General features: G+C 33.0%; 2 protein-coding genes across 2 annotated transcripts; both read right to left on the reverse strand.

Annotated features, from left to right (window-relative positions):
• Window positions 1–2,092: 2,092 nt before the first annotated feature.
• LOC146747520 (uncharacterized) lies at window positions 2,093–16,472 on the reverse strand. The gene is made up of 22 exons (XM_085497321.1): window positions 15,964–16,472; window positions 15,176–15,372; window positions 14,783–14,924; window positions 13,875–14,570; window positions 13,395–13,453; window positions 12,702–12,899; window positions 11,462–11,506; window positions 11,204–11,287; window positions 10,511–10,576; window positions 9,610–9,707; window positions 9,277–9,400; window positions 8,988–9,107; window positions 8,653–8,720; window positions 8,015–8,054; window positions 7,366–7,456; window positions 6,870–6,930; window positions 6,521–6,572; window positions 5,788–5,885; window positions 4,074–4,209; window positions 3,873–3,949; window positions 2,968–3,024; window positions 2,093–2,545 (listed from the first exon to the last, which is right to left on the reverse strand). Exons 4-22 carry the CDS (start codon window positions 14,506–14,508, stop codon window positions 2,401–2,403), a joined length of 2,253 nt encoding a protein of 750 aa, XP_085353447.1. The 5' UTR covers window positions 14,509–14,570; window positions 14,783–14,924; window positions 15,176–15,372; window positions 15,964–16,472; the 3' UTR covers window positions 2,093–2,400.
• On the reverse strand, window positions 14,535–26,204 carry LOC146747521 (uncharacterized). Its single transcript, XM_085497322.1, has 9 exons — window positions 26,132–26,204; window positions 20,716–20,889; window positions 19,831–19,977; window positions 18,234–19,616; window positions 17,493–17,632; window positions 16,589–16,790; window positions 15,964–16,071; window positions 15,176–15,372; window positions 14,535–14,570 (listed from the first exon to the last, which is right to left on the reverse strand). The coding sequence occupies exons 1-9, from the start codon at window positions 26,139–26,141 to the stop codon at window positions 14,535–14,537; spliced, it is 2,397 nt and encodes a 798-aa protein (XP_085353448.1). The 5' UTR covers window positions 26,142–26,204.
• Between the last annotated feature and the right edge of the window lie 1,679 nt (window positions 26,205–27,883).

Consider the following 27,883-nt stretch of genomic DNA (forward strand, 5'->3'; position numbering starts at 1 on the left):
TTTTACCGTGATATAGGGCTGTCTGTACTATGAAATCAACAACTCTCCCAGACTATTAACTCCGAAGTTCTACTGCTGGCTGAATTCAAATCTGGCAGTTTGGCAGTCATCTGTCCCAGTATATATATAATGTAGGCTAATTGTCCAGAAATAAGACGGATTTTTGGGGTTTCAGACCGTGGATAATTGAATTTTATGACATATGCTTGCTTTACATTACCAAACTGTTTTAATTTTATAATTTTGATTATTTGAGCAAGGGTAAAATCCTATACCAGGACATAGTCGGTCTGTCCCATAGACGTCCATGTATTGAGACGAATAGATGGTCAAGCCCCTATACATTCAATTCAATGACCTGATACGTGAATATGTCATGTATTGCATATCATTGCAAGCCTCTTTTGTAAAATTAGATTTTTATTTTTATCCAACGAAACACAACTACCCTTTTGCTGAGGGCAAACCTTGTTCATAATTTGGATTTTCCTGCGACATTTGTTTGGGCAGCTTGATATTGTGTAATAATGAAAGACACATTCATGGTAGAAACATTCATTTGAGATGTTACTTGACTTTTTTTTACAATCAGTTTTCAACTTCACCTGCCAACAATTGTATGTTAGTGGTCACTCACTTTTTGGGATACTTATTGTGCACAGGTGTGCAGTATAATGTCGCCAGAAGACTTAGTTGTTCGGTAAAATTTTGCAACAGAAATGATGATACAGAAATGATATTGGATTGATCTTTAAATATTCTATGAATTCCTGGACAATAAAATCACGATTCCCATAATAATTTTACACACATGTATAACTATATGTTTTTATAGTATTCAGTGAATGGCACTTGCATGGCTTCCCCTTTTGTCTGATGTTTGGTAGTGCACTTTCACTTCAGCGAAAGACGAAAACAGTTGACTGCTACAACTCAGAAACTTTGTTCAAATTTACTTAAAGATGATTCTTTTTTTTTTTTAAATGTCTATTTTAGGGCAACCAAAACCAGAGAACATAATTGTGTCGGCATTTCACAGGCACTTTTAAAACAAAACTTCCTACTTCTATAATTTTTTTTAAACAGTATCATCTTGTTATAGAAGTGGCTCTTTGTATAAGGAGCTGCATACATTTAATATTTGTGAACTTAACATGTTCCTGTTTTTGCATGTATGCTTCTTATTGCCTCAATGATACTATAGCCAAAGTATCGGTCCTATTTGGCATATTTTACCACAGCTTGCTTTTGTTAACCCTCACGTTCCAAATGATGATCAATTTACAGTATTTGTAATGTGATAAATTATGTATGTAGGTGTTGTTTATTATAATAAATAAAATTGTGGCTAATATTCAACTTTCATCAAATGAACATGTACATGAATTGGATTTAATTTTTAGCTGTTTTGGGTGGCTTATAGACTGGATGAACTTTTATGAAGTCTATGATTCCCTTTCTCAAACCAGTGAATTTATAACCTGATGAAAATCTGCTGAAATTAGACCAAGTAAATATTCTACTTTTTTTTTTTAATTATAGAGCGCCCTCTGGCGGTTGCTCTGAGAAAGTAATAAAATAATTTGAACTGATTAAAGTTGAAGATTGTATAGCAATTGGTTATGTTTTCTAGAAGCTAAAGAAAGAATGATGCTAGATATTTTGACCTAACTTCACTACCTGCAAGTTAGGTACATGATTACAGTTGTGTGGATGGTACTGTTTTCAAAACTTAATGGTCAAGCACCACAATTCATAGCTGCAATGTTGCAGGCTCACATCAGATTCAAATTTTATTGTTTTTGGTCTTGTTAGATAATGTGTGGTGATAGGGTGTAAGAGTGGTTTCAATGGTGACGTGATATACATGTTGATCACTGCAGTTCAACACTATTATGTTGACTGGAAACAAATCCTTGTTAACACATGCAGAAGCCAACTTGTTTCTTTTGAACATAAAATAGGACTTTATACCCTGGTACTCTAAGTCGATAAAACTGTGTCTGTTTTTAACTAACAGTTGTTTCTTAAAAGTGAGGTATTAAATTAGAACATGACAACATTTGGTAAAAAACATTTAAAACAAAAGTCCTTTTTTTTTAAAAACAAAAGTCATGTTTATTAATCCTATAGAGTTATGTGTTAAGGATTTGCTATCAAAAGAGACAAACAAAAATCACATGTGCAATTCATAAAAATAGACTTAAAAAGGCAATCAAGTTGTGAATATGCATGTGAATCTGGGAAACTAAGTTTAATTGCACAGGATCTGAAATTGGAATAGTATCCTACTATTCTATCATCTTAGCCTGAATCATAAACGGAGAGAGCAGTTGTGACAATTCAGGTAATGAACAAATCTTGATGTTTATGTAGAATAGTAATTGAACAAATAAGGCATTAGTTTTCAACATCAATAAACTCTTCCTGTTCAGTACCATCCACTGTTGTCATCTTCATCTTGCTTCTCAATTTCATGCCCAATAATACAAAACAAGTTTTCTGAATAACTTGGAAATAATATTCTTTTCTAACATGTTGCTTCCTATGTGAAGAATTGTAAAATAAATGAATTACATTTAACGTAAATTTTACCGTAGTTTATAATAAAATGTTGAGATGGTGATGATCTAATTATTCACCATATTCCTCTATATTACTCACAGGATACACTGTGCAACTTTGTCTGCTATACAACTATTGTAATTTTGAGGTTATTAGTGGCAATAAATTTTCTTGGAAGTCACTGCAAATTTAAATGGCAAATGACAGTTTTTGGAAAATTATCATTACTTAAAATGCTCAATGAAATTAATGCTCACTGGCTCCGGAAATTTGGGAAATTTAATTGATCATAATGCATATAAGACCAAAGAAGGACTCCTGCAGGTTATGGATGTGTACTTTATTGTAGTTGTTTTATAATTCACATACCATGTCATATATATAAAATTTTTGCTTACTTACTCCATTAATGACTTGCTAATAATCTCAATTGTATTTGGTATCTGGTATTCAGTTTCCCTGAAGTCAAAGTAAGAGTAAATATCAACACTTAATTACTGATTGTTCTTGCTTACCACATGAGTTATTTTGAACACATGAATTGTTTATTAGTCCTCATTTGGGATTTATTGATTGACCTCTATGTGTACATGTGTACATATATCTGTCCATTTAACTGAAGCTGTATTTGGACATGTCTTGGCTGAACACACCTTCACATAAACATCATACACTTTGATTCTAGATGGCTGAATGAAAGTCATTTAAATGTTAACAATTCTTAAAAATCTTGCTGTTCTGCAATTTCAAAACTACTATAAAATTTGTATTTGTATTTCTATTAAAATGGTACAATGCAACAGAGGGGATGCGGTTTCTATTAGAACATCTACACAAATTAGAAATTGTGATTTTTTCGTTCTCAATTGTTCAAAAAAAATGCGGCTTCTAATACAGGGTAGATCTTCGTCGTACATGAATGGATTTTGAGTATACTTTTTACATACATTGGAAATTATAGAACTTTGTACATGGTTTTGTGTTTTTAGACCGGTTTTAAAATGGCTGACTGGTGACAATTTTGTTTTAATTTACTTCTGACATGCCTTGATCATTCATTTTTAAACTTTATAGATATCATACAACATGTCATACATATGCTGTTGTACAGCCATGTCTCAAAGCATCAAATCAAATACATTATACACCATGTCATTTGTTCAAAAGGACTGGCTCATTTCAAATTTATTCACTATTGAACCAACAGGGACTTTTTTATTCATTATTATTATACATCTACATGTAGCACCAGATCTTTACATATGAAAATTTACAGTGTGCATTTTTCATTTGCTGCTTAAACCTACCATGCTTGGCAAACTTGTTGTGGTTTTTTGCGTGATGTAAATGAATCCATGACCTTTTTCAGAACGAAGTTCTGTATCTGTAATTTAACAGAATCGTTAGTATATGCATGTAAATTGTAGTAGATAGTGATTGACAAACAATACACTACAGTGTGTGATAAAACATTAACTCACAAATTACAACTAGCTTTAACTACTTACCTCATCTGGTATTCTTCGAAGTACAGTTTCATACTGGCTCTCTACATTCTTGTCCTTTTTGCAATCTTTTATGTTTGGTTGAGTAAAATATTTACATGGGAATTGGTGGTGCCATAGAGCCTGGAGTGGTGTAGTCCTGTAAGTGTAATTGTTATTTTAATTAATGCAATGATCTGCATCTCTTTGAATGATGTTTATCCATGATGAGGCTCATACTGTGTCAAATTAAGGTCACATTGTCAGTGCATGACAGGTGTTTTTACATGAGAATCAGCAGAAATACTAATACTAGTATTTGTAGCAATATATTTTTGAGTTTTTATAGTCAATGCTCAAGGTGATTAATTGTTATCTAGTCTTAAATTCTCATATCTTCATATCTATCAACCTTTTTTAGCTCCGCTGTTGACTTTGTCGAGCACAGTTTATCATATAAGTGATTGTCCGTCGTCGTCTGGCGTCCGTCGTCCATGTCAATGTTTTACTTTTTCAACTTCTTCTTGAAAAGCCTGAATGCTTTGATACTTTGTGTATATGTACTTTGGGTAGACCTCTCTCAGATTTGTTCATTTTGTAATGATATCATTAATTCTCTAATTTTGGTGAATATTTTTGTCATTTTTGGTAAAAAGTGTTATTTTCAACTTCTTGTTAAAAACCGCAAGTCCAATTGCTTTGATATTACATATATAGATACTACATGTGGACCACTCTCAGATTTGTTCATTTTGTAATGATATCTTTAATTCTCTAATTTTGGTGATTATTTTTGTCATTTTTGGTAAAAAGTGATATTTTCTACTCCTTGTTAAAAACGACAAGTTCAATTTCTTTGATATTACATATATAGATACTACACGTGGACCACTCTCAAATTTGTTCATTTCATGATGATATCTTTAATTTTCTAATTTTGGTGAATATTTTTGTCATTTTTGGTAAAAAGTGATATTTTCAACTTCTTGTTAAAAACCGCAAGTCCAATTGCTTTGATATTACATATATAGGTATACTACATGTGGACCTCTCTCAGATTTGTTCATTTTGTAATTATATCTTTAATTCTCTAATTTTGGTGAATATTTTTGTCATTTTTGGTAAAAAGTGATATTTTCTTCTTGTTAAAAACCACAATCATTTATGGTGAAAAATGATATTTTTGAATTCTTGTTGAAAACAGCAAGTCCCATTGCATTAATACTATGTACAATGTTCATTTTCTAATGATATCTACTGTTCTTTAATTGAAATGTGCATTGCTAACAGCGGAGCTATCTCGGCCGAAAGGCTACTTGTTTACATATACACTAGAATAGAAACTAGATTTTCCTGTCACAGATTACCTTTGTTGCAATTAGAATTTAAAAGCCTGGCGATCATCTTGTGATTCACATGACATAATAAATGAATGATATCTACATAAAAATATTGCATACCCTTCTCTCATAAATCCTTAGTATAATTTAATGATGCTTCTACTATCAAATTCTCTAACCAGATCCTTGCATTGTATTCAACATAGGGAAGGGCATCAATTATCCAATCCTTATACACAATGTTAGCTAATATCAAAGTCATGTACAAATTAATATGTTAATATGTCAAATTTTATTGAGTCCAAAAACATACTGAAGCGCCATCTGACCACTGAGTGTACATTGTAATGTATTCATATTAAATTGTTATGTGATATAACAACACAGAACATTCTTACCTTGATGATGGGTTATCATGTATATTTGGATTGTCTAGGACTACTTCCTTCATAACATTAATGCACTCATTGATTGTGTCAATCTTGTGAAATCCAATCTGGAAAAGAATGTGGTAAACATTAATTAGGGAGAAGGCAAAATTAATTAATTTCATGCCAACTTGTTAAACTGTACTATCTTTAGGGCTAGGATGTCTTAGACAAAATAAGAGTTACAAAAAGGAGGTTAATCAATGCACCAAAATGTTCACTACATTCACCTGGTTTGAATGAAATTTGACAATGCATTATGGAAATCCAGTTCTTCATTGGCAAAAACATTGAATTTTTTGCATTTTAACTTTAAAATAGCCATTATTTGGCCATTTTTTCTCAACTAGTTGATCTCTGTATGAGTTTGCAATCATTGATCACACAATTGGTATGCTGGAAGCAGGAAGGTCTCAGAATGTCATCACATAGTGTTTTGAAGCATGGTACAGTCTTTGTGAACTAGACTTTTTTGTCAAAGCAAGTAATCATTCTGGGACCAACCACAATATACGGTTGCATGTGACGTCAAGACAACATAATTAGTCTCTATGAACCCTATGACTTGAGCCGGCTCGAGCCAGCAAAAATAAACCCTTGCGGTTGAACCCCGATTCTTCAGATGTGTTCTACATAATACTAGTATAATATAATTCTAATGGTGCAAACACAGTTGTATGTTATGATGGATTTGTGTACTTACCTGATTCATGTCCCATTCTTCAATCAGATTTTCTTTTAAGCACATTGGGTAACTAAAAACAGAAGTGTATTTTATATATCATTATAAGAAAAATAAAAATTTTGACTTCGTCTCCCTTATGTAGAGTAAATAATGGTACAATGCAACTTAATACATAAATGCTCTGGTACAATTCACAGATCTGATTAGTTGTTGGTTAAAATCCATGCATATTAATTGCATAATTTATGTGCTTACAAATTTCATACTGTACTAATAATAATAAGCATACTAATTAACTGTCTTTTATACTGTTCATATTGATTTGTACAACTTGTTGTATATTTCATTGAGTTTACATAAAATTTACCTTTCTTCTGTTTCTTCCATTTTCACATTCAATGTCTTGTTCACCTTTTCATAGTGTTTTTCTATATTACAATGGGTAGAAAATATGATTAGTTATACAAAACAGATTCTGTTGAACAAATGTACCAACAGGTACATGTAAATTGTTAAACGTTGTTAAATCTGCAGACACTGGCAATTATACCTGAACCATATCTTTAAAGTCATGTTGTCTGCAACATTTTTGAAAGCCTTTCAAATTTCTAGTATTGGAACACCAAAAACAAAAATAAAAAAGCATGGTTTTAATCCTTGCCAATGTTATTTTGAAGCCATGTAAAAATACAAAATTAGTTGATCTCTGTAGTGATACTAAGTGAATTTTGTTTTATGCTGAAACCACTGAATAGACATAATGTGGTGTGGGGCAAAATACTTTGCTTGAGTGAGTACACCTTGTAATCTGCAAACATTTTGCCATGTTTGTGCAATCTGTATTTGTATTGTTTTTAACTTACCAGTGGTTTCCTTTTTCTTCCTACAATGTGTGATACATTTTGTAGTTGACGCAGACCTCTTACACATTCGGTGTTCTTCAAGTATTGAGTCCTGTAATTTAAAATAAAATAAATATGTTAGTTTCAAAACTATGTGATACCGGTATACTATTTTGAACATGAAAGGGTGCAGCCTCCTTTCAAAATGCTGGATTCAGGGCTACTTGAACATTTGACTTGTAAAATAGTCTTCCTGCAATCCCTCTCCTTTGGAAAACTTGAGAACAAAATAGATGCAGCCCTCTTATTTTCTGGTTGCTGGGGGAAGTCTATCACTTTAGTGATTGTGATAAATTTTTGACCATATTCTAGCTAATACTAGTAGTGACTATTGACATAAAATAAACAAATCTCATAGCAGTCCACCCAAATATCAAAGCAATCAGTGGTTTCCAAAAACTTTAAAATAATATTTGTGACCAAAAATTACAAAATTATTTAAGATATCATCAACAAATACAGTCTCAAGAATTTATACACGTATACTTTCAAGGATTATAGTATTCTGACCGAACTTGTACTGGTTATCAGGCAGATATTTTGTTATCCCTGTTAATAGTAAGAATTAGTAATAACAGCACAATGATCGACAAATGTTAACTCCACTTACCAATGTGTGATTTATTTTTCTTTTCTTTGTAACTTCTTGTCTACGTAAAATTAAAGATACACTGTAAAACCATGCTCTCATCCCAAATTGTGTTGGCAAATGCATAACAACAAATGAATTTTTTTTAAAACATCATTAAAGTTAGTTTTTTTCGAAAGGAAAATATGCTGCTGACAATATTACATTATTTTAAGCAGTCATTGGAAGTCTTTGCAGTCAGTGTATTTGTGTACTAATGTAAATATGTATGTGTGCCTTTTGCATGAATATCTGAAGAACCATGCCACATTTCAGTGAAATTTGGCATACAGTCGCTCTGTGATAATGCACAGACCTATTTAGTTTTAGGTTTAATTCAATGCAAATTCTCTAATTTCAATAGAACAATGTACTGTTACTTGGAAGCCCTGGGATAATGCACAGACCTATTTAGTTTTAGGTTTAATTCAATGCAAATTCTCTAATTTCAATGGAACAATGTACTGTTACTTGGAAGCCCTGGAATAATGCACAGTTTTTCGTTAAAATCTGTGCGTATTTCATAAAATTTGCCAATTTTCAGCTGGTTCCACAAAAATCCCTCAATAACAAAACTTGATATTTAAATAGCATGTTTTTAATATGTATAAAATTTATACCTGTTTGATTCTGGAAATACTTGTGGAAGATCCTCATCACTGCTTGTATCATTGTCAATCAGTATCTCCTGAAAAAAAGTTCAATCAATATGTATTTCAGATTATATTTTGTTTAGTAGATCTCTCTGTCGTTAGTTATTACCGAATTGCATACGTTTACGAACAATGTTTATAATAACAATTTTGAAAAATTAAAATAATTCCAATTTAGTTACACTGTGTATTTGATAAACAACTTATAGCGAAAATATACCTGCCACATTATTTCACAAACTTGTGACAATATTCAACAGTGTTCAGTAAATGGGCAACTACTTTTGTGTCTGTCTACTAACCTTTTGTTTCATATTTTCATAAAACTCTAAAAGTTGAAGTGCAATCTTCATTCTCATGATGTTGCTGCTGTCAAATGTCATTGAATCCATGGCTTGTCCAGTAGTAATACACTTTGCAAACTGAAAATTAGAATTGCATGCACAATTTTGAGTACAAGGCTAAAGTAATATATATGGTCAAGGAATTGTGAAACACTTTCAAAAATGAAATCAGACATCATGTCCAATATATTGTTATTAATATTTTTTCTCTGTAGTATATATAAATGTATTGATGTCTGTTACTTACCAAACAAATGTATGCACCACAGCTGGATCCATCATTTTGTACTGGATGCCATTCTTCATAGGCATTCCAATTAAAATCAGGTACAGCTTCATTCAGCTTCTTTGAACGAATCTCAAAATATTTACTAAAGCGACACAATAAAATCACATGAAAGTTATTAATATATATTAACATTATGCAGGGTTTCAGTTGTCTCAAAATCAGTTTAGGACATTTTGTCAGACTTGAAAATGAGTGTCTTGATTATTTGGCATGTTTTGAGTTTAAAAACAGTAAATAATTAAATAAAATTAAGGACATTTTGAAAAACTGAACACCATATAAATTACTTACTGCATTAATTTTCCATGTTCTACTTGTTGTTTATTCCCTTTATCTACATGGTGTAATGGATCAAAGTATTTGATTTCTCGTGTTATGAAGTCCATAATCTGTAAATTCAAACGTGTTAAATTACTCATTCAAGCGAAATTCATGTTATATAAAATGTTATTCTAGATATTAATATGTAATAGTATGTGAATGATTTTGTTTCGAACCAAGGAGCTGGATCCAAAATCAGCATTCCATTAAAAATAACTAGTATCAATTCCAAATTTAAATCAATAGATATCTTAAATCACATCATAGTTTAACTGATAACTTCACGTATGATTTCCTTCTTCAATTCACCGTGGAGACACATCAGTATATGGCACCTCTGTGTTTGATTTTGTCAACCTAAATACATGTTTATAGTGAGAGTTCTGCCAATTTATAATGACGACGTGACACCCTAAAAAATTAACCTTAGCTGGCCAAGATTTGATGTACATAATTTAATTTTTCTGATCTTGTTCGTGTTTTTCAGATGGACTTTTTTGATTTTATGAATGTTGTGCCATTGCTGATCGCAATCAAACTTTATAAGCAGGTTATATAACATTAATGTCATTTGTTTAATGGTCTGATTCAATATGGGTGACTCAATTTAGATTTGTTTGCTATTTTACAACAGCTGTGTCATGTCAATTTTGGGCATTGTTAATACATGTGCTTCATCAAGTTTGTTTCCTTGTGAAAGCATGCAATAGAGGCCTTCAAGTGGCGTTATACAACCATTCCACATTTACCTTGATAACCATCACGATTTTAATGTAACCATTAGGGTTTGTATACTGAGTATTGCTGAAATTTAGAAGTGAGAACACTTGCTATTTAAACATTTCAATTTTTACAGTGTTTATTTACTTACAAGTAGAGTCCAGTGATTGTTGTCATTAATAGGTAGAAAAAGAAATTTCACCTTATTGAAATCAACCTGCCAAGAAAAAGTTTAAACACTTGTATTAGTATTCTCAGAACAGTGCTCACAGAGAGGAAATTAAAATTGTAATTATCACATTTATGCACTCACATGAAAATAAATAACAAGCATGTACAAAATATTAATACAACTGAATAAATAAATTTAAAACTGCCGATGCCAGTTTACTGTAAATCACCTCTCAACACTTCTCAACTTGTCATTCTTCAAACTTTCCCATACATCAGCCAATGTTTTGATTCAAAATGCAAAATGTTAAAATTCGGTTGTTTAACTTGTGATACAGGTACTGTTGTACTGGTATACATTGTGTTAGTAAAATTTGATTTATTTCATTTTACTAAATAGTTTTCTGTATGATGTCTGAAGTGCTCAAAATAAAATGAAAGACTTTTCATGTATGTACACATACCTTTGGCAACATTAAATACATGCTATCAATTGCTAGGTTATAAGTGGGTTGCTTAATACCGATGACAAATTACAGTTGCCTTAATTCAGAAATTACCCTTTGTCATGGTTACTTGTTATATAGGTCAATTACATGACCTATATAATCCTACTTAATCATGTGTAATTTTCTACATTAAATGCTTTTTTGTATAAACTAAATTAACAAACCTTTTTATTCAGGTTTCGTTCTATACAACCTATGTCATCATTTGATAACAGTTGATACAATGATGGATCAAAACATACCATGTGCTGAAAATATGAATAAGTGGGAATCATTATTTCTACAATAGGTTATATTTACAATAGTATGCCAGTGACAACATGTTAAATATGTGAGAAAAGGAATTATTTAATGTTGTCCTTTTTAGATTCAAAACAGGTGCATGTATATCAATATCACATGTGTAAATTATCATGACTTGCCTGATGTGCTTCTGTTATCAAAATGTCTATATAAGCCATTATTATCTATTATAAAAAGAAATATATCAAGTTCAACATATCTTAAACCACAATTATGACATCATAGTATTTTATTGAGCAGTGTTTATTTCCCAGAATAGATGAAACTCTTGATTATCTAATAATCTTCTCAAAATCCCGAGTTCGGGGATTCAGACAATATGCTTTACCTTGTTGAAAAGTTGTTGAGGCAGACCAGGATTATTTTACCATGATCAAAGTGAAGAAGTGAATCTTCCTGTTCTCTTTTAAGTTTACTCATGGCCTGACTGGTTTTCAAACCTTGTGACTTCATTCATATCAATCCAATTGTCAAGTGGTCACTCTGCTCACTAAGCTATGCAGTAGTTTGTTGACAGTTCCTTTATCCTAATGGTTTTTGCTCAACTAAAATGATTTTAATCACATAGTGCCATGCGTTTGTGCAATGCTGAATGCATTTTCAAACGATGGCCTGAGGGACTGTTATAGACCTCTACACAGTCATTCAACACTGTAGGGAAGTTCTCCTGTAGTACATTGAGGTGATTGACAGATAGAATATAATCATTAAATTACTAACTAAATCGCAAGTTACAGAAGAAAACGCAGTATTTTATCACAACTTTCTTTTGACCACATCTTTGTTGTACATCCCAACTGGAATGACTTGGACTGCCCCTTGAAGTAAAAAAATGGAACCTGACCAATTTCTGGAGATGGATTGTCAGACAGTGAACACATGCATGACAATTCAAATCCCATAAATTCACCTTTCCATGCAGATGAGCTCTGCCCATATGCAAATATTACTATGTCATCCAGATGCATGCATAATAAATAGAATTTTGCAAACACTTTACTTGAAATCATTTTAGTTGACACAAATTTAGGCCTGACAGACTGTCAACAGTCTGGCAACTCATGATGATATATGTTCATACAAGTCTATTTGTCGTTTATGATTATTATTGTTCATCTACACTAAAATAGTTTCAATACAAACGCATGCAGCAACCACCTGGACACAAACTTTGCTGTAATAATCATTATCTGTTTGATTTAGCATTGATTGGATTGTGGTCAAGATGCTCAAGTCAGATAACCACTGCCCTGGTGTTTCTGGCTTGATATTTGTAGTTTGTGTTTATCCATTATATATTTACATATTATCAGAAACAGGCAAGGAATTTGAATACATGTACTCCCCATTTGTACTTACCTGTGTGCAAAAATGACCTGTTGCCCACTGATCCTCTTTGAGTACATCTTTAGCAGTTATATCAGCAAGTTTCTTCTCTTCTGATGAAAATGGCCCACCATCAATAGTTTTAAACATCCATCGACTTATTTTATATGTTTGTGTCCCAGCCACTATATCATTGTTTAGCCATAACTCAATTTCCCACAGTTTGTGTACCTGCAATTTAAAATTTATTCTTGAATGATTGTAACTATTTTGCTCAATTGCTAAGCAAGAAATTACCCGTTTGATTAACTATTAGGTGGTTGTAACTCATAATTGTTGAGAGAATAATATTATATAAGCTTGGTTTGTTAAACTACTAAGAAAGTTGTACCACTTTTGGTCTTGTGAATCATTATTGCGCCATTCCTATATTTCAGTAGACCCAATTTTGTCTTCATGTAGATTGTATACCATCACATTCTATTCATATGCAGAGCATAAATAGTTTTTGTATATGTATAACTATAAACCATCATTGTATGTACACAACCATGTCATTCCTTTAACAGTAAATGACAAAGTGTAAATAATAAACCTACCTACTGTTTTTTCTTCTGTGTGGTTTTTTTAATACAAACAAGACGTTTCTGAATCGTCCAATGTTTCTTGGTATAATTTTAACACTTTAACTAAATTTTTAATTAAATCATCAAAAATTCTACATACCTGATCTTCACGGGCATCTGTTCTACATGTTTGTTCATTTTGAGAGTTACCTGAAAACGCTGTTAGTCATAAAAAAAATTGGTAAATAGTTTGATCAACTCTGAATTCAAAATTGTATGTATAGTTGCTCAATTTTGTGACTAAGAATCAACCCATTTAGTTTGGATTGGATTGGCAGATGAATTTAATATTGTATCTTTCTGTGATGGTGGATGGGATAAATTATTTTATTATTTATGGCATGCTTTAACCAATTTCATTCACATCCATATGATTTGCTACTGAATTAATTTATTTTGCAATTTGTAGACTCTTGCTGGTTTTAATTTCATGTGTCATTTATAAACAATTATGGTACACTTCCTTGTACACTATTTGAGTGCAAATAATGACTGTTATTGATAATGATAGTTGATACATTCCCACTGTGCAACAGTTAAGTGGTTCTAGCTGGCACTCGTGACATTGATGTTCACTTACCACTGAACTCTGATTGAGATTGTGTAAAAGGTAATCCCAACTTGACCCTTCCAAGATCGTCTGTGGTGATCTCTGTCTCTCTGCATTGTTTTTTCATGCCCGCTATCACTGATGAATTCCTTGTTGAATTCCTAATTTCATTAATTAGGCGCTGTAAAAATACATGAGTGGTACTGCTCATGCTGTTCATAAAGTAGCTATTGCGACCAATGTCTCTGAAAAGTTGTTCAGCAGTCTGCGAATTAACTACCCCCTTCAATTCAGGCACATTACCAATTCTTCGCAGCACTTCTTTTTCATTTTTTGTATTGGCCTCGTGGAATCTGTCAAACATTGCATACCGTGTACCTACTCCAGTTATTGGATGAAGTGTATTATCCATCAATGTTTGACAGTCAAAACCACTACAAAAAACATCCTTCACCCATGGAAAATGAACTACCATTTTTTTATCGAGTCCCAATTTAATGTTTTCCTCTGTTGCTTCAGCGACTCTACCTTGATGTGGATGAAACATCTGTGGTTCCCGGTTATTGCCATGTGCAGCAATGAGATGAGCCATATCAACAATGCAAACAGTTGGCTGATGCTTGAAAGACAGTAGAATGTCCACATAGTCTCTTGGGCCTTCCATTCTTAGTGGGCATTTTATTGCATATACTATCCCGTGTGGACAGGTTGCTGCAAGAACACCTCCTAAGCAAGGAGAAAAACAAATTCTTGATTGTTTGTGTACAGATGAGTTCAGTATTCAACTTAAGCAAGTTTATAGGTCAAGAAATACATTTACATTGGAGCATATTCTGAGGTGAAGAATACCTGGGTTACCAAACACCACATTATTTGTATGTTATTGGTTACATATTATTCTTAGGTAATTCTGTTAAGTAGTGTTTTGTTTTGCTTACCTGATGCACCCCATATTTGAGCGAAGATCTTGTCATATTTGTGTCGTGTTTTTAATAAATGCTGTATTCTGAGAACACAGTCAGATTTACTGCCTTTGTCTGACACCTTGAGTGTTTTGCAGAGTGAACGAAGAGTTTCTTTCTTTAATGAAGCAGATAATGGCACTGATTTATTGAAGACAACAAATACATGCATAATTTCTCAAATAATGTGAATGCAAGTTATGGGGTACTACACGAAATTAATATTATTTGCATATTATGATTTCTTAAATTGCTAATGTTCTTCATTGTGTGGCCAAATAAATGGGTTTACCGAATAATATAACAAAATTGTCTGGGCTTGACTAAGTTGTTTAATTGGTTTTTAATACTTTGATTTGTTTTCTCTACCTCAGAATGGTGTAATAGTTCAGTTAATCTCTCTTCCTCAATTACTTCACCGTCTAGTACTTCTTGCCCATTATCTGTTTCACGGTGACACTTTCTGTGTTCTGTGTTAAAAACTATGTTGTTTTTTCTTGTATTCTTACCAATCCATGGTGCCCAGTAAGTATACGATGGTTTAACACTGTACTGGTTCTGCCTGCCTGTTGTAAAATGAAATAATTAAGATATTTAATTATACCTGATGTGTGGTCAAGTTAGGAATGAATACATCTATGCCAAACTGTGTTAGTGATCAGGAGGACATAACACACATATCATCGACCTAACTGACAGATTGAAGATTGAGGGCAAAATACTGTAAACCATTAAAACTGTCTATTAGAATTGTTAACATTTTCAGATTTTGTGAATCTCAACTGACAAATATTTTCAATTCTCTATTTTTGGCGAATATATTTGTCATTTTTGTTATTTCCAACAAGTTCTTGAAAACTACCAGCTTAATTGCTTTGATACTTGGTTATCAAATTGAGCTGGTAGTGTTGAAGAAAAAGTCTTATGGATGTGCGTTGTTCGACTTGACTACCACAATGTTCTTTTAGGACAGCAGAGCTATTTCACTGCCAGGTTGCTTGTCTACAGCAGAGTGTTAAAAGGGTTGATGAAGTGGACAGCATGAAACATTGTGATGTGAATGAGATGAATCAAGGTTTGATTATATAATAATTGGTTGCAAAATCTTTAGTATTATATTGATTAGAAACTTGTCTTGTAGTTTATTCTTTACACACCTGTGCTGTATGCTCTTGCAATTATCTCTTTTGTCACTTGCTTCCAGAATTCTTCTGCATCTACAGTATCATGCTGATCAGAATTAGCTGGAACCTCTAGTTCACTTACTAATAAGTATTAAAAAAATTTCAATAAATTTGGCATAATGTTGACACTGATTTATATTGGCCCACTGGATTATCATATTCTCTTGTTAACTCGGTTGTAGACAAAAATGACAGAGAAGAGCTGTTCATATGGGTTTTGATTGTCTGTCGTTCGTCAACAGTTGCATTTTCAACTTGAAAACTACTAGCGTGGATACTTGGTACGTAGGTGGACCTTTGTCAGATCTGTTTTAGTGAATATTTTTGTCATTGTTGGTTCAACTTCCAGGCCCATTATATTTGTAACAAGATGATAACAATTGTTATTGCCATAGCAACAACCAAATAAACTGCCATGGTCGTGATATGGCAAGAACACTAACAACTATAGTCATAGTCATACAGAACATTATCCCCTTTGTTTTGAGGAAGACACTTAGCAGAGTTAGCTGAGCTAACCTCAAACATTAGGTCACTTGTTCCTGTAAAGCACCATCTCTCCATGTGACAAGACATGAATAGTCAATTATAAACTTGCCATTCAATTGGAAAGCCACTTTTCTATTTAAATCCAGTGTCAGGATTGGTGGATGATATCCACATTGAACGCAGTTGTAGTTATAGGAGTGGTCATTCAGTGCCTCAAAATGACAATATCCATTTAATATATCACTTTCTGGTAACTTCTCCTTCCAAGTGCCTTCAAATGCTTTTGTTACACGACCAATAGCTGAGTGAGACTGAAAGATGCATTGAAACAATATTCTGTGAAAAATTAGCAACTTTGTTTAGTGTTGGATAATGCAACTACAGATGATATATGTAGCACAACTGCCCTCTTGGTGGTATAAAAACACATTTTTTTATATTGTATGGTATATATAATACGGTATATAATATACAGCTACAATGTTTTAATAAATTGTGATGCAAATTGTAATAATTTGTTGAACATAATTTTTAATTGAAATACTGATCTCAGTAATTTGCTTAAAATAATTTGACTAATTTATTACAAATTGATCAGGTCTATTTTTCTGAAAATCTTGTAATACAATTTGTGTCGTTATTACAAAATGCTCCTTTACAAATGGGACTGTCCTTTATTATATCAATACTTTGACAGTGTTGTTTTATTGCTATTCCTAAATATTATATATTGTAAGTCAAACTTGTTCACTTTCCAACAGTTTCATGCATTCTTTTTGAACTATACATTAATTCCAAACTCAGACAAGCAACATCTTATAATTTTATTGTGCAAATGTGAATTACATGAGCTTGTGCAGTGATAATGGATTTGACTAATATTTTTGTTTAGAATGAGACTAATATCAAATGTACCGGTAGTATATACATAGTACAAACATGCCTTTTGTTTTAATTGTGTAACATGCATAATATCTCATTATGCTTCCATAGTGAGCAATTTTTGTACTTACCATTAAATTGTTTCTTAGAAAAATACACATTTGCAGTGATAATAGTATATTATCATTAAAGTTGTGGATTCCATCTGCATATTCTTGATATCTATAAAACACACCACATTTTGGGCACTTCTTACAACATGTTTGGACACCTACATGTGATATGGTAAAAGTAAAGCCAACATTCTTAAAATTTCGTGTGAAATACTTGATCATCTGAATATTCACATAGTTAAATATTTTACATACTGTTAAATCTGCATTAGAAGCTGCATCCCTAATAAAAGTCACATCCATTCTTGAGAACCCAAAATTCCCCAATTATCATATGTGCAGATGCTTTAATAATAGAAGCTATTCTGTTGTATTGTACCATTTTAATAGAAGCACTGCTTCTAATACAGATTTTACAGGCCTTATGAATCTCAATCTCAAATTGAAACTTTGATATTCCTCTTTCAGATGACATGATATCTGGACATAACTTTTTTCTGCAATCAGATCTCCAGCTGCAATTAATTTTTAAACAGGTAAAATTACGTGTTGACTATATTCACAACAAGTGTGGTTTCTGAACAAGACATAAGAGACTTGTGCAACAAAAGATTTTATCATTTGTTCATCTGACTGAATGAATATTCCACAGCCAAGTGATGAAAGGCAAGTTGGTTCACACCAATTAGACATCTGTATGAATATTGTGGTGAATCAAATTCATCAAATTCTGTCCTTTTTGGATAACTCTATACATACCTGAAACTATACCATTCATTGTTATAATCTTGGCTTTGTTGGATATAACCATAGGTGATGTAAGTGGTTCATCACATATGTGGCACATGGTTTCAGTTGGAATTAAACATTTCTTTTGTGAAACATCTTGATTTATCATATCTTGTGGTAATTGTGCAGGTATCAGTTTGGCTGTTAGTTGATAATCAATCATAATATCCAACAGTTCATCTGATGGTGGATACATGCATCTATTTTCTGCTTGTTCATTGTTTTGTGTTGTTGTGACATGCATGTCATCATCTGATTCTGTCATAGTTTGCAGTCTATTTGGGTATTCTTGAAACACAAACAGTCTTGCAAGCATTTTATGACAGCATCCTTTCCCAGCTGAACAAGGGCATCGAAACTTGTTGGCCATCTGGTCAAAGGTTACAACTACCCTTTGAAAATAGCTGTACCAATTTTTTTCTCCAGTAAACACGGAGAAATACAAATTTCTCTTCTTCACATCACAATCTGAAAACATTGGGTGAACTAGGTCAACTTCTTGTTCAGTAGCAAGTTGTTGCATTTTTTGACATGCTTCTTTTCTTTCTGTGGATATAATTTTTACATTTGTTGCCTCATTATATGTAGTTTCCTGTATCTGTGGTGGGGCCTGATATGAGGCTGAATACAGGACACTTTGGACATGAACACATTCATATGAGGGAAAATCACCACGTGAGGCTGCCTGCAATGTCGCTCTGCAGGATGGATTTTCACATTCAACATTTTGTGGAAATCCAGCAACTTTCTTCTGAATGTGAAGTGGATAGCCAGTTCCTTGCATTACCTTTGATACCATGTAAATACCATTTTTTTTATCAACACAAACTGATTTGTGATGTCTCTCTTGACGCACAGTTAGTCTCTTGCTATGCATCTCCCTTGAATGCCGAGAAAGGTGTTTTTTCTGCATTATGCGAGAACACACTTTACATTTGACAGTCTGTTGGAATTTTGTTTTGTTTTTCTTGACTCTAATTCTCTGGTTATCATGACCATCATCCTCTTTTCCTGTGTCCTGGTCACTTCCATTTTTTATTCTTGGACCAGTGAACTCTGCCTTGGCACTTGGACCAGAGGGCTCTGCTTTGGCACTTGGACCAGTGGACTCTGCTTTGGCACTTGTTCCAGTGGACTCTGCTTTGGCACTTGGACCAGTGGACTCTGCCTTGGCACTTGGACCAGTGGACTCTGCCTTGGCACTTGGACCAGTGGACTCTGCTTTGGCACTTGTTCCAGAGGGCTCTGCTTTGGCACTTGGACCAGTGGACTCTGCCTTGGCACTTGGACCAGTGGACTCTGCCTTGGCACTTGGACCAGTGGACTCTGCCTTGGCACTTGGACCAGTGGACTCTGCCTTGGCACTTGGACCAGTGTACTCTGTTATGACAAGATGAAATTCAGTTTAGCGGTATCTGTCAATTGTTGCTATGTATTTTTTGTCAGGTAATTAGTAACAGTCACTGGAATCTAAAATTATGGTCAAATTCATGAAAATACTGTCTTAAAACATTTATTGGTACATCATATATAAATAGGGAATACTGCAGAATATCATGCTTCTTACCATCCCCAACATTTCTTGCATGTTTTTTCTTCAGGTGGTTAATTAAATCATCTCGCCTTCTGATTGATTTTTTGCAGAAGGCACAATGAAAATGAACTTTGCAAATTCCATTATGACAGTTTTTGTTGCACTTCAACATATGAAACCCTGTGGGAAAAAAATACGTGTCATCTGTATTTGCTTTCAAGATTGCATTGAAACATTCGAGTAATAGGTGGTTAACACTTATGACTTGTGAAGATTGATATGTATTACAATACAAGACCAATCATGATGTGTATGACTAGTCACCAAGATGTGCTTACTCATTCCAGACACCTGGTACCATTGCTGAGATGTTAGTGGTTCATGGTGGTCAGTTCTCTATTTTGTTAACAGTGATCTATGTATCATGGACCTAGTAACATTTTGTGACACTATTTATTCTTTTATATTTTTTAGAACAAGCTGTATGGAAACCAACATATCTGCATTGTATACTGGATATAATGGAAATTAATGAAGGCTAAACTAGAATGATCAACATTGAATTGATAGAATATTTTAATTTATAATGAATGTATTCCTTTGATAATCATATTCAGATGTGTTCATTTGTTACCAATTTTTTAATTGTTTCTTTATACAATTCTTTATTCTCCTTAGTGTTTAATTTTGCTTGTTTTTCACTGTAATTTATTAGAAATCCTAAAATTATATTTGCTCATTCAATAATACTTTATTTTAATAACAAAGACCAATCAATATATCAAGTCAAAGGCTTATCCTGCACTTGCCTAGAATAAACAAGTTTAAACTTCACATGTACTTCATGTTCCAACTCTTCTGGGAGATTATAAATGCTCGTTTGAGTAAAATTTGTTTGAATAAAGAAAAAGAAAATACCTTTGAATTCTATATGATGTTTCCAGTGTCTCGTCTTCATGTGAGTGATAAACTTCGTCTTATATTTAGGCTCAAATTCAAGGCATAGTTGACAGTCCACTTTACCATTTATATTCAGTGATTGGAATCTTGAATTCCATGTATTTTCATCACAATCAAATATACCAATACTCTCTGAGATTAAAACAATAAGTGACAGTTACCATTATGACAAACTCAAATTACACGAGATAAGACAGTGGACTTTTGAAAAGATAAGGTTCAAAATTGTTTTTAATAAACATAAAAATATTTGTATTCCATTTTTCTAACAAATTTAACATATTGCCCACTGAAAGCATTCTTAAATATACTGAATGAATGAAGGAAAACTGCATCAGATAATGTGTTAAACTTCCAAGAGCATTCTCTAAATTTATAATGTGTAACAATACCAAGATCTGTTTGATTGTAAAGTATGACTCGCTGTCAGTAAGTTGGAAGATGCTGCCCTAATCCCTGTTTGAATTCACTAATTTTCAGATTATATATGACATGAAACATTATAAGTCTATTAGAAGTCGTATTTTTATATGATGGGCAGATGAATAATTATTAGACCATAGATACTGAAATGACGGAATAAAAACATGTTTTGGCACATTTTTTACCAAATAATACTGTAGAATACTTTATTTTCACTTGGAATTTATTTTCGCTGAAGGGCTGCTTCAGTGAAAATAAAATCCAGCGAATATACATTTTTTTCTGTGTCTCACATTCAACTCATCAAAAATCAGTGAAAATAAATTCCATGCAAAAATGCTTTTTCAGCGAAAATTAATTCCAACTAAAATAAAGTATTTCACAGTAATATATGCAATGTATGAATGAAACCAGGTAAAGGCAGGACTCTGAGAGAACATAATTGTTTTACTCTTCTGTGCAAAGTGTCAAAACTATGACAGTACTACACTCTCAAAGATATGTAATGGTACTTAGATAGCATATTAGCATTGTTTTCTTTATGGGGTTGTCAATCATTTTTGGCATCAGAATTAGACAATTATATTTTCCCAACCAAAATCATGGCATGTATATTTTTCTTGCTTAATTTTTGCTTTCTATTGCTACACTATTTCGAAACTTTTATGCATGTAGTTCATGTCATATTCTATAAGGGACCATGAGATTAATGCTATTATTCTAAAAGGGACCTTGGAGTTAATATAGAACATGTACTACCAGGGGGGGGGGGGGGTACTCAAGATATAAAAGGTTTTTAGCTCCACTGTCGACTTTGTCGAGCGGAGCTTATCATATGAGTGATTGTCTGTCGTCTTCCATCGTTGGCTATGTCAATTTTTTACTTTTTAGACTTCTTGAAAACTACAAGCCTGAATGCTTTGATACATGGTGTATATGTACTTTGGGTGGACCTCTTTTAGATTTGTTCATTTCAATTCTCTAATTTTGATGAATATTTTTTGCTTTGATATTACATATATAGGTACTACATGTGGACCTCTTTTAGATTTGTTCATTTCATGATGATATCTTCAATTCTCTAATTTTGGTGAATATTTTTGTAATTTTGGTAAAAAGTGATATTTTCGACTTCTTGTTGAAAAGTCTGATTGATTACTATACATATTGTTCATTTTCTAATGATATTTTCATTTCTTTAATTGAAATGTGCATTGCTAACAGCGGGGCTATCTCAGCCGACAGGCTGCTTGTTATACAGGTACGGTATACATTTCCCAGCATTTATTCAATTGATATCCTGATTCTGAGAGTCTGATATTCACCAGTGTGATAAACACATAACAATCGAGTCTAGTTTTCATTATGTAGTATAAATGTATTTTTTCCAGCAAACTTTGACAAATAGTTTTTACCAAAACTGAGTATTATTAATATAATTTCCCTCTATGATTGAGGGACTGTGGTCGAATGTTAGATTTTGTGCATGTCTCTCTCAAACGGAAGGTCAAGTGTATTCCCCACAAACACTGCTATGTCCGTTCTAGAGAATTAAACCAAATGTTTTTGAAAAATCAATGTAAATGCATTAATTATTCACTGGGTTTTAATTTATCTATTTTTGCTGATAAGTAAAATCCACTAAATTAAATCTACATAAACATGTAATATAAAACTTATTGTTTCCTTGACAAATTCGTGAAATTAAAACACAGTGAATACAGTAACAGTTATTACTTTGTAGCCATTATGACATTAATTCCACCCCACAGTATAGTTCACAAATCATGGGAACCACAGTTTCACTATGCTTTGTCTTTTTTTAACTTCCTTTGTAGATTGTACAGACACTAACATCTTCATTATTTAGTTTTGTTTTATATTGCCTTTGATATATGGCCTAATAAAGTTTGCAACTTGGGGTTTATTTTCATAATGTCAGCTGTGACTAGTCATTAATGTTGTAAAACAGCTGGCCTGAGTCATATGTTGGTTCATACATGATAAGTGTAGGTTATAAAGTAGTTACGCAATAGCCGTGTTCATGTTTATACCGGGGGGGGGGGGTAGCAGTAGCTTTGACTAAAGAACGCCCATCTTGTTAAGAATATGCAAATCAATATAAATAAATAGAAATGGTAAATCCGTAGACATGGGCAAGGTGTAAAATGTAATAGATAGATAGATAGATAGATAGATATTTTATTTGTCACAAAATTTAGCATGAATGAAAAAAAAACATACAATAAATCAATGGTCAAGCAATAGGCTATTTTATTCGCCCGTAATTTGTACAAAGATGTTATTTTTTGGAAGCGTATAAAGCACTATTCAAATTAAATGTCCCATGCAATTTCCAATTTTGATTCTTAAACTCAAATTATCAAAAATATTATGAGTATGTAAAACGTAACTAGGAATTTGTTTTATCTGTAAAGTGTAAAAGCCTATTTTTTACTGTAAACTTAAAATGCCATCTTTATTTCCTGTAACCTGTACGAGCTGTCCCCCTTGCTCTCCCTCTTTTAACGACAGGGGTAATATTTTTTACCTCCATGTTCTACGGTTATAAAACCATACCAAGGCAAACGATAACGATGTTCCTAGATGTTCTTGCGTTGTTTGCCATTTTAAAAATTGCATATCGAAATAAATTGTTATTATAGTAAATCTTGCAAATGGACGTTCAATACAATGGTCATTCGGATGCTTAGGGACTGTGGCTAGTGCTAAGCATTCGCGCTCCATTTGTTAGCCCGTGCTCAAGATCTGGACTGGGTCTTAAAAAACGATCAGATTTAACCCGTATTTAGCGTTTATAACCCCATGCTATAAGCGTTCACGCTTTCTCTTCGTTTTATTTTACTTCTACAGTTTATATGCATGTGCTTGAATAATTGTACACAAATGTCGTCTTGACTTCATTCTCATGTCATGGAGCGCATGCTCATGCCAAGTGAAGTGATAATGTAACCTTCAAAATTTACAACTGTTTGCCAAATCATTGTCCTCAAAGTTAATTCAAATTGGCTTTACAATTATAACAGATCGTTTCAGTACTAGTATTCGACTCTATCTTGACTATCTTGACACAGCATGGATGTATTTACCTCCATTCTACAGTCTCTTGTTTGTTTGTTTTTTACTAAAAAAACAACAACTATTTCATGAGTGTACAAATACCATGGTAACCTGGCTTTCACAATTTATACTCTGGCATTATATTTAATTTTATTCAACAACAAAAATCACCGACAAACAAGAGATTGTATGTCCAGGCTCTACTTGGAAAGTATGGGCTGGAAGTGCAAAGTTTGGATTATGGTAATCCACTTTTAGTGTGTAACTGTTAACGTTAATGCTCATTATTTAATTTGTTGAAGCAGTCTTGATACGCGCCTTTAATATTTATATTGTCAGTGTGAATGAAATATGTTAGTAATGTGTAGGCGTTCGTATAAAAATTGGAGTGTCGCCCACCATTATTGTTTCCATGGAATATCCAATTTATTTAGCTTATATTTACTTGTTCGATAGTCGCATTCAATTTTACCTACTGTAAAAGAAATAACCGTTGTACAAAAGCACTGCATGTTGTGTTTTATTATGTTTTTCATCGTTTCTATTTGGACTTCAATTCTAGTATCCATCTTTCGTGTATTTGTTTGCTTGTTATTATTGCGGATAACTTAACTACTCTTAGTACTGCTGCGCTTACGAACGACACTGTCACATGAAGGGAAAATCCGCAAATCGATTAATTTATATTCGGCATTTGACATCAAAATAACTGGCCATTATAACATAGAGGGTAATGGCCATGGCCACTTAATCTTATATTGAATTAGAAGACACGGTAAAAAACGCATGATATTACTACATATAAAAGAAGCTTTTCAAAATATAATTGAGTTTCATCCCCAAATGTATTGATGGCGAGTGTCTTCAAAATCGTGGTTCATCGTGCAAAATAGATTGTTGAAGTGATTATTTTTTTTTTATGAAATATATGTATATTTTAGGCAATTCCATGACAGGTTCGTGGATTTAACTAAAAACGACAATCCTGGAATAATGCGACACCAATGTTAACTCTACATGGACGATCAGAGTTTTACAACACTTAATAACAATACGAACAAATGCATGTATATCATAGAACATGGTAAAACTCTTGCACATAATAAACATTGGGAGGTCACCAACTTTCTGTTGTTACTACGTTATACTAAAATATGTTTGAATATTTAGAGTAGTAACCAAAATACATCATGAATATTAACTTTTGAAATATAATTGTTGGTATGTATTGGTTCTTAGACATTTCAGCTTTGTCGTCCTATACTTTGTTTAGTAATTCGAACTTCCCAGATTGCGTAAAAACGGATAGTTTCGCTATTTGCTTATTGTGACACCCCCAAATCGAGTCATTTACATTCTCAAAAGTCAACAATGGTTTAGTCCCCTATTTTACGCTACGACTCGAATTTTTTATGCTTCACATGTTATTTACCTTCAATTATGTTTTGGTGGTTATCACTCTCGTTCCTGGTTGTGTATAAGATTATATATATATATAATTTTAGATTGGACATGTATCCCGTTTGGGATACATCAATGACAGCTTTTAGGTTAAAGATATACAAGCTAAAAATTAAAGATTATAATACCAATTTATATTTGCGCAAGTAGCCCGAGCACTATACATTTCATCGACCCATCACGGTTTGTTCATCTGAATATTATTTATAATGCAGACCATATAAGACAATATAACTTCGATATATAACCCCCCCCCCCCAAAAAAAAAAAGCTTAAATAGGAGCATTAATATACCTGAGCCAAAGAGGGGCGATTTATAACTTGCATTTGCGATACATAATTAAACCATTACTCGTATTATATACTGAAAGTATACAGTAATTCGGCGTTCAATGCAAAATGGACTTACCGTTATTCATGGCGAGAACTGGAAAGCTTAACGTAGCTGAAGACGTGCGACCCAACGTAGGCACATCAGACCGACAGCTCTATGAACTGTTCTCTGACTAGAAATGGAGCATCAACTGATCAACTACCAAAACTTTATTGGACCTTTCATCCATGATGACATAATCCAATAAATCATGTTCGTGACATCTGGTCAGTTACGTGTAATGTGTCGGATGACTCATAGCAACACAAGTCAGGGTCGTATTGCAAAATTCGTAATTGAACAAATAATCGTGTGCATCTTGTATTCCACACTTTGTAAAAGTACTGGAAATATTTCCAACTCCATTGAATTTTACACATAAATACGAATATCGATGATTTTTTTGTCATAAATGTGCCATATATGTTGTATCGATTTCTTAGTTGTGATATGTGACTGTTTAATGCAAGCTCGATGAGAAACAGTGACGGCAGGGGTTTTAAGTTCAAATCGAAATTACTTGTCACACGACAAAAATACATTATTTCAGTTTATGTTAGGGGCTCTTAATTGTTATGACAACAGTAGACAAAACAGTAAATGTTAATATTACTTGTTCACGCAACTGAACATATGCGATTATGATTGTGTTTTTTTATGATTATGCCATGTTCAGGCTGCTTCGAAGACCATGTCTGGCAGAGAATCATACAATAGTGTATCACACAGCTGCAGCGTACAGTGATGAACAGGGTTCTCCCACAGCCTGGAATCCAGTCATTCAGAGCACACGTTCAACGACACTCTAGAATGGCCTAAATACGGAGACGTCGTAGAATTCTATTTCGCCACTTATTGGGTACCTCCTTGCAAATAAAAGAGACACCGTTCTGCTAAGAAGAGTTTTATCAGTGACAATGTCCGTCACCACACTGGGGCAATGTGCGCAGTGAACTAATACTAGCATTTTAAGAAATGGGTGTAGTCACGATAGAGCTTTCAAAAAAGATACTAGTAATCATAACCTCATTTTTCACGGCCGTCCGCGAGGTTTTAGGCTAATGCCTGTTTCAGCGATAACTATCCGAAATTGTGCGTTTATTTTCCAATGTATGTGGTTCTAGTAATAGCATGGAAAGAGCTGAACACGTTGAAGTTGAATATTGATGTATTTTTATAACAATTCTATAGAGCACAATGTTAAAAGGAAAAGTTCGGCAACCTACAATTTGAAACATGGCACAATATCTCCGCCACACGACTCATGATTTAAGTATTGTAAACTGACAAAATAGCAAATACCCACTAAAATACAAATATCATTTTCTCTAAATTAGGCTGGTGACCTAAACCTTTCAAAATCAATATAAATATATTGCCCGGGAGTCAAATTTATTGGAAAATGGATAAATTCATATAATATGAGTAGGCTTCTATCATAAAAGTGTTTTACGTCGCGTCTACGCATATACGGTGTAATAAGAGTAAGTATATTTTTTCCCAAAACGCTAAGATTAACGCAAAAATGGCTATAATTATAGAATTTCCAAGTCTTAATTTCTATTGTGTAAATTTCCGTGTGCAATATACATAATTTCCACTCTTACAATTATCTTGTAGGTGAAATGCACAATTAAATAGTTGTTGGTCAATTCAAAGCTAATCTACCTAAAGACAGACAAAAAAAGAATGAGATCATGAAACTGAATAAATATTGATGAAGAAATTGGCGATAGCAGTAAGACAGATACATGGATATGTGTAGTTGTAGTCGGATGGTTGAGATGA

The sequence above is a fragment of the Saccoglossus kowalevskii genome, chromosome 3, assembly GCF_978046115.1.
Source record: "Saccoglossus kowalevskii chromosome 3, keSacKowa6.1, whole genome shotgun sequence".
Lineage (NCBI taxonomy): Eukaryota > Metazoa > Hemichordata > Enteropneusta > Harrimaniidae > Saccoglossus > Saccoglossus kowalevskii.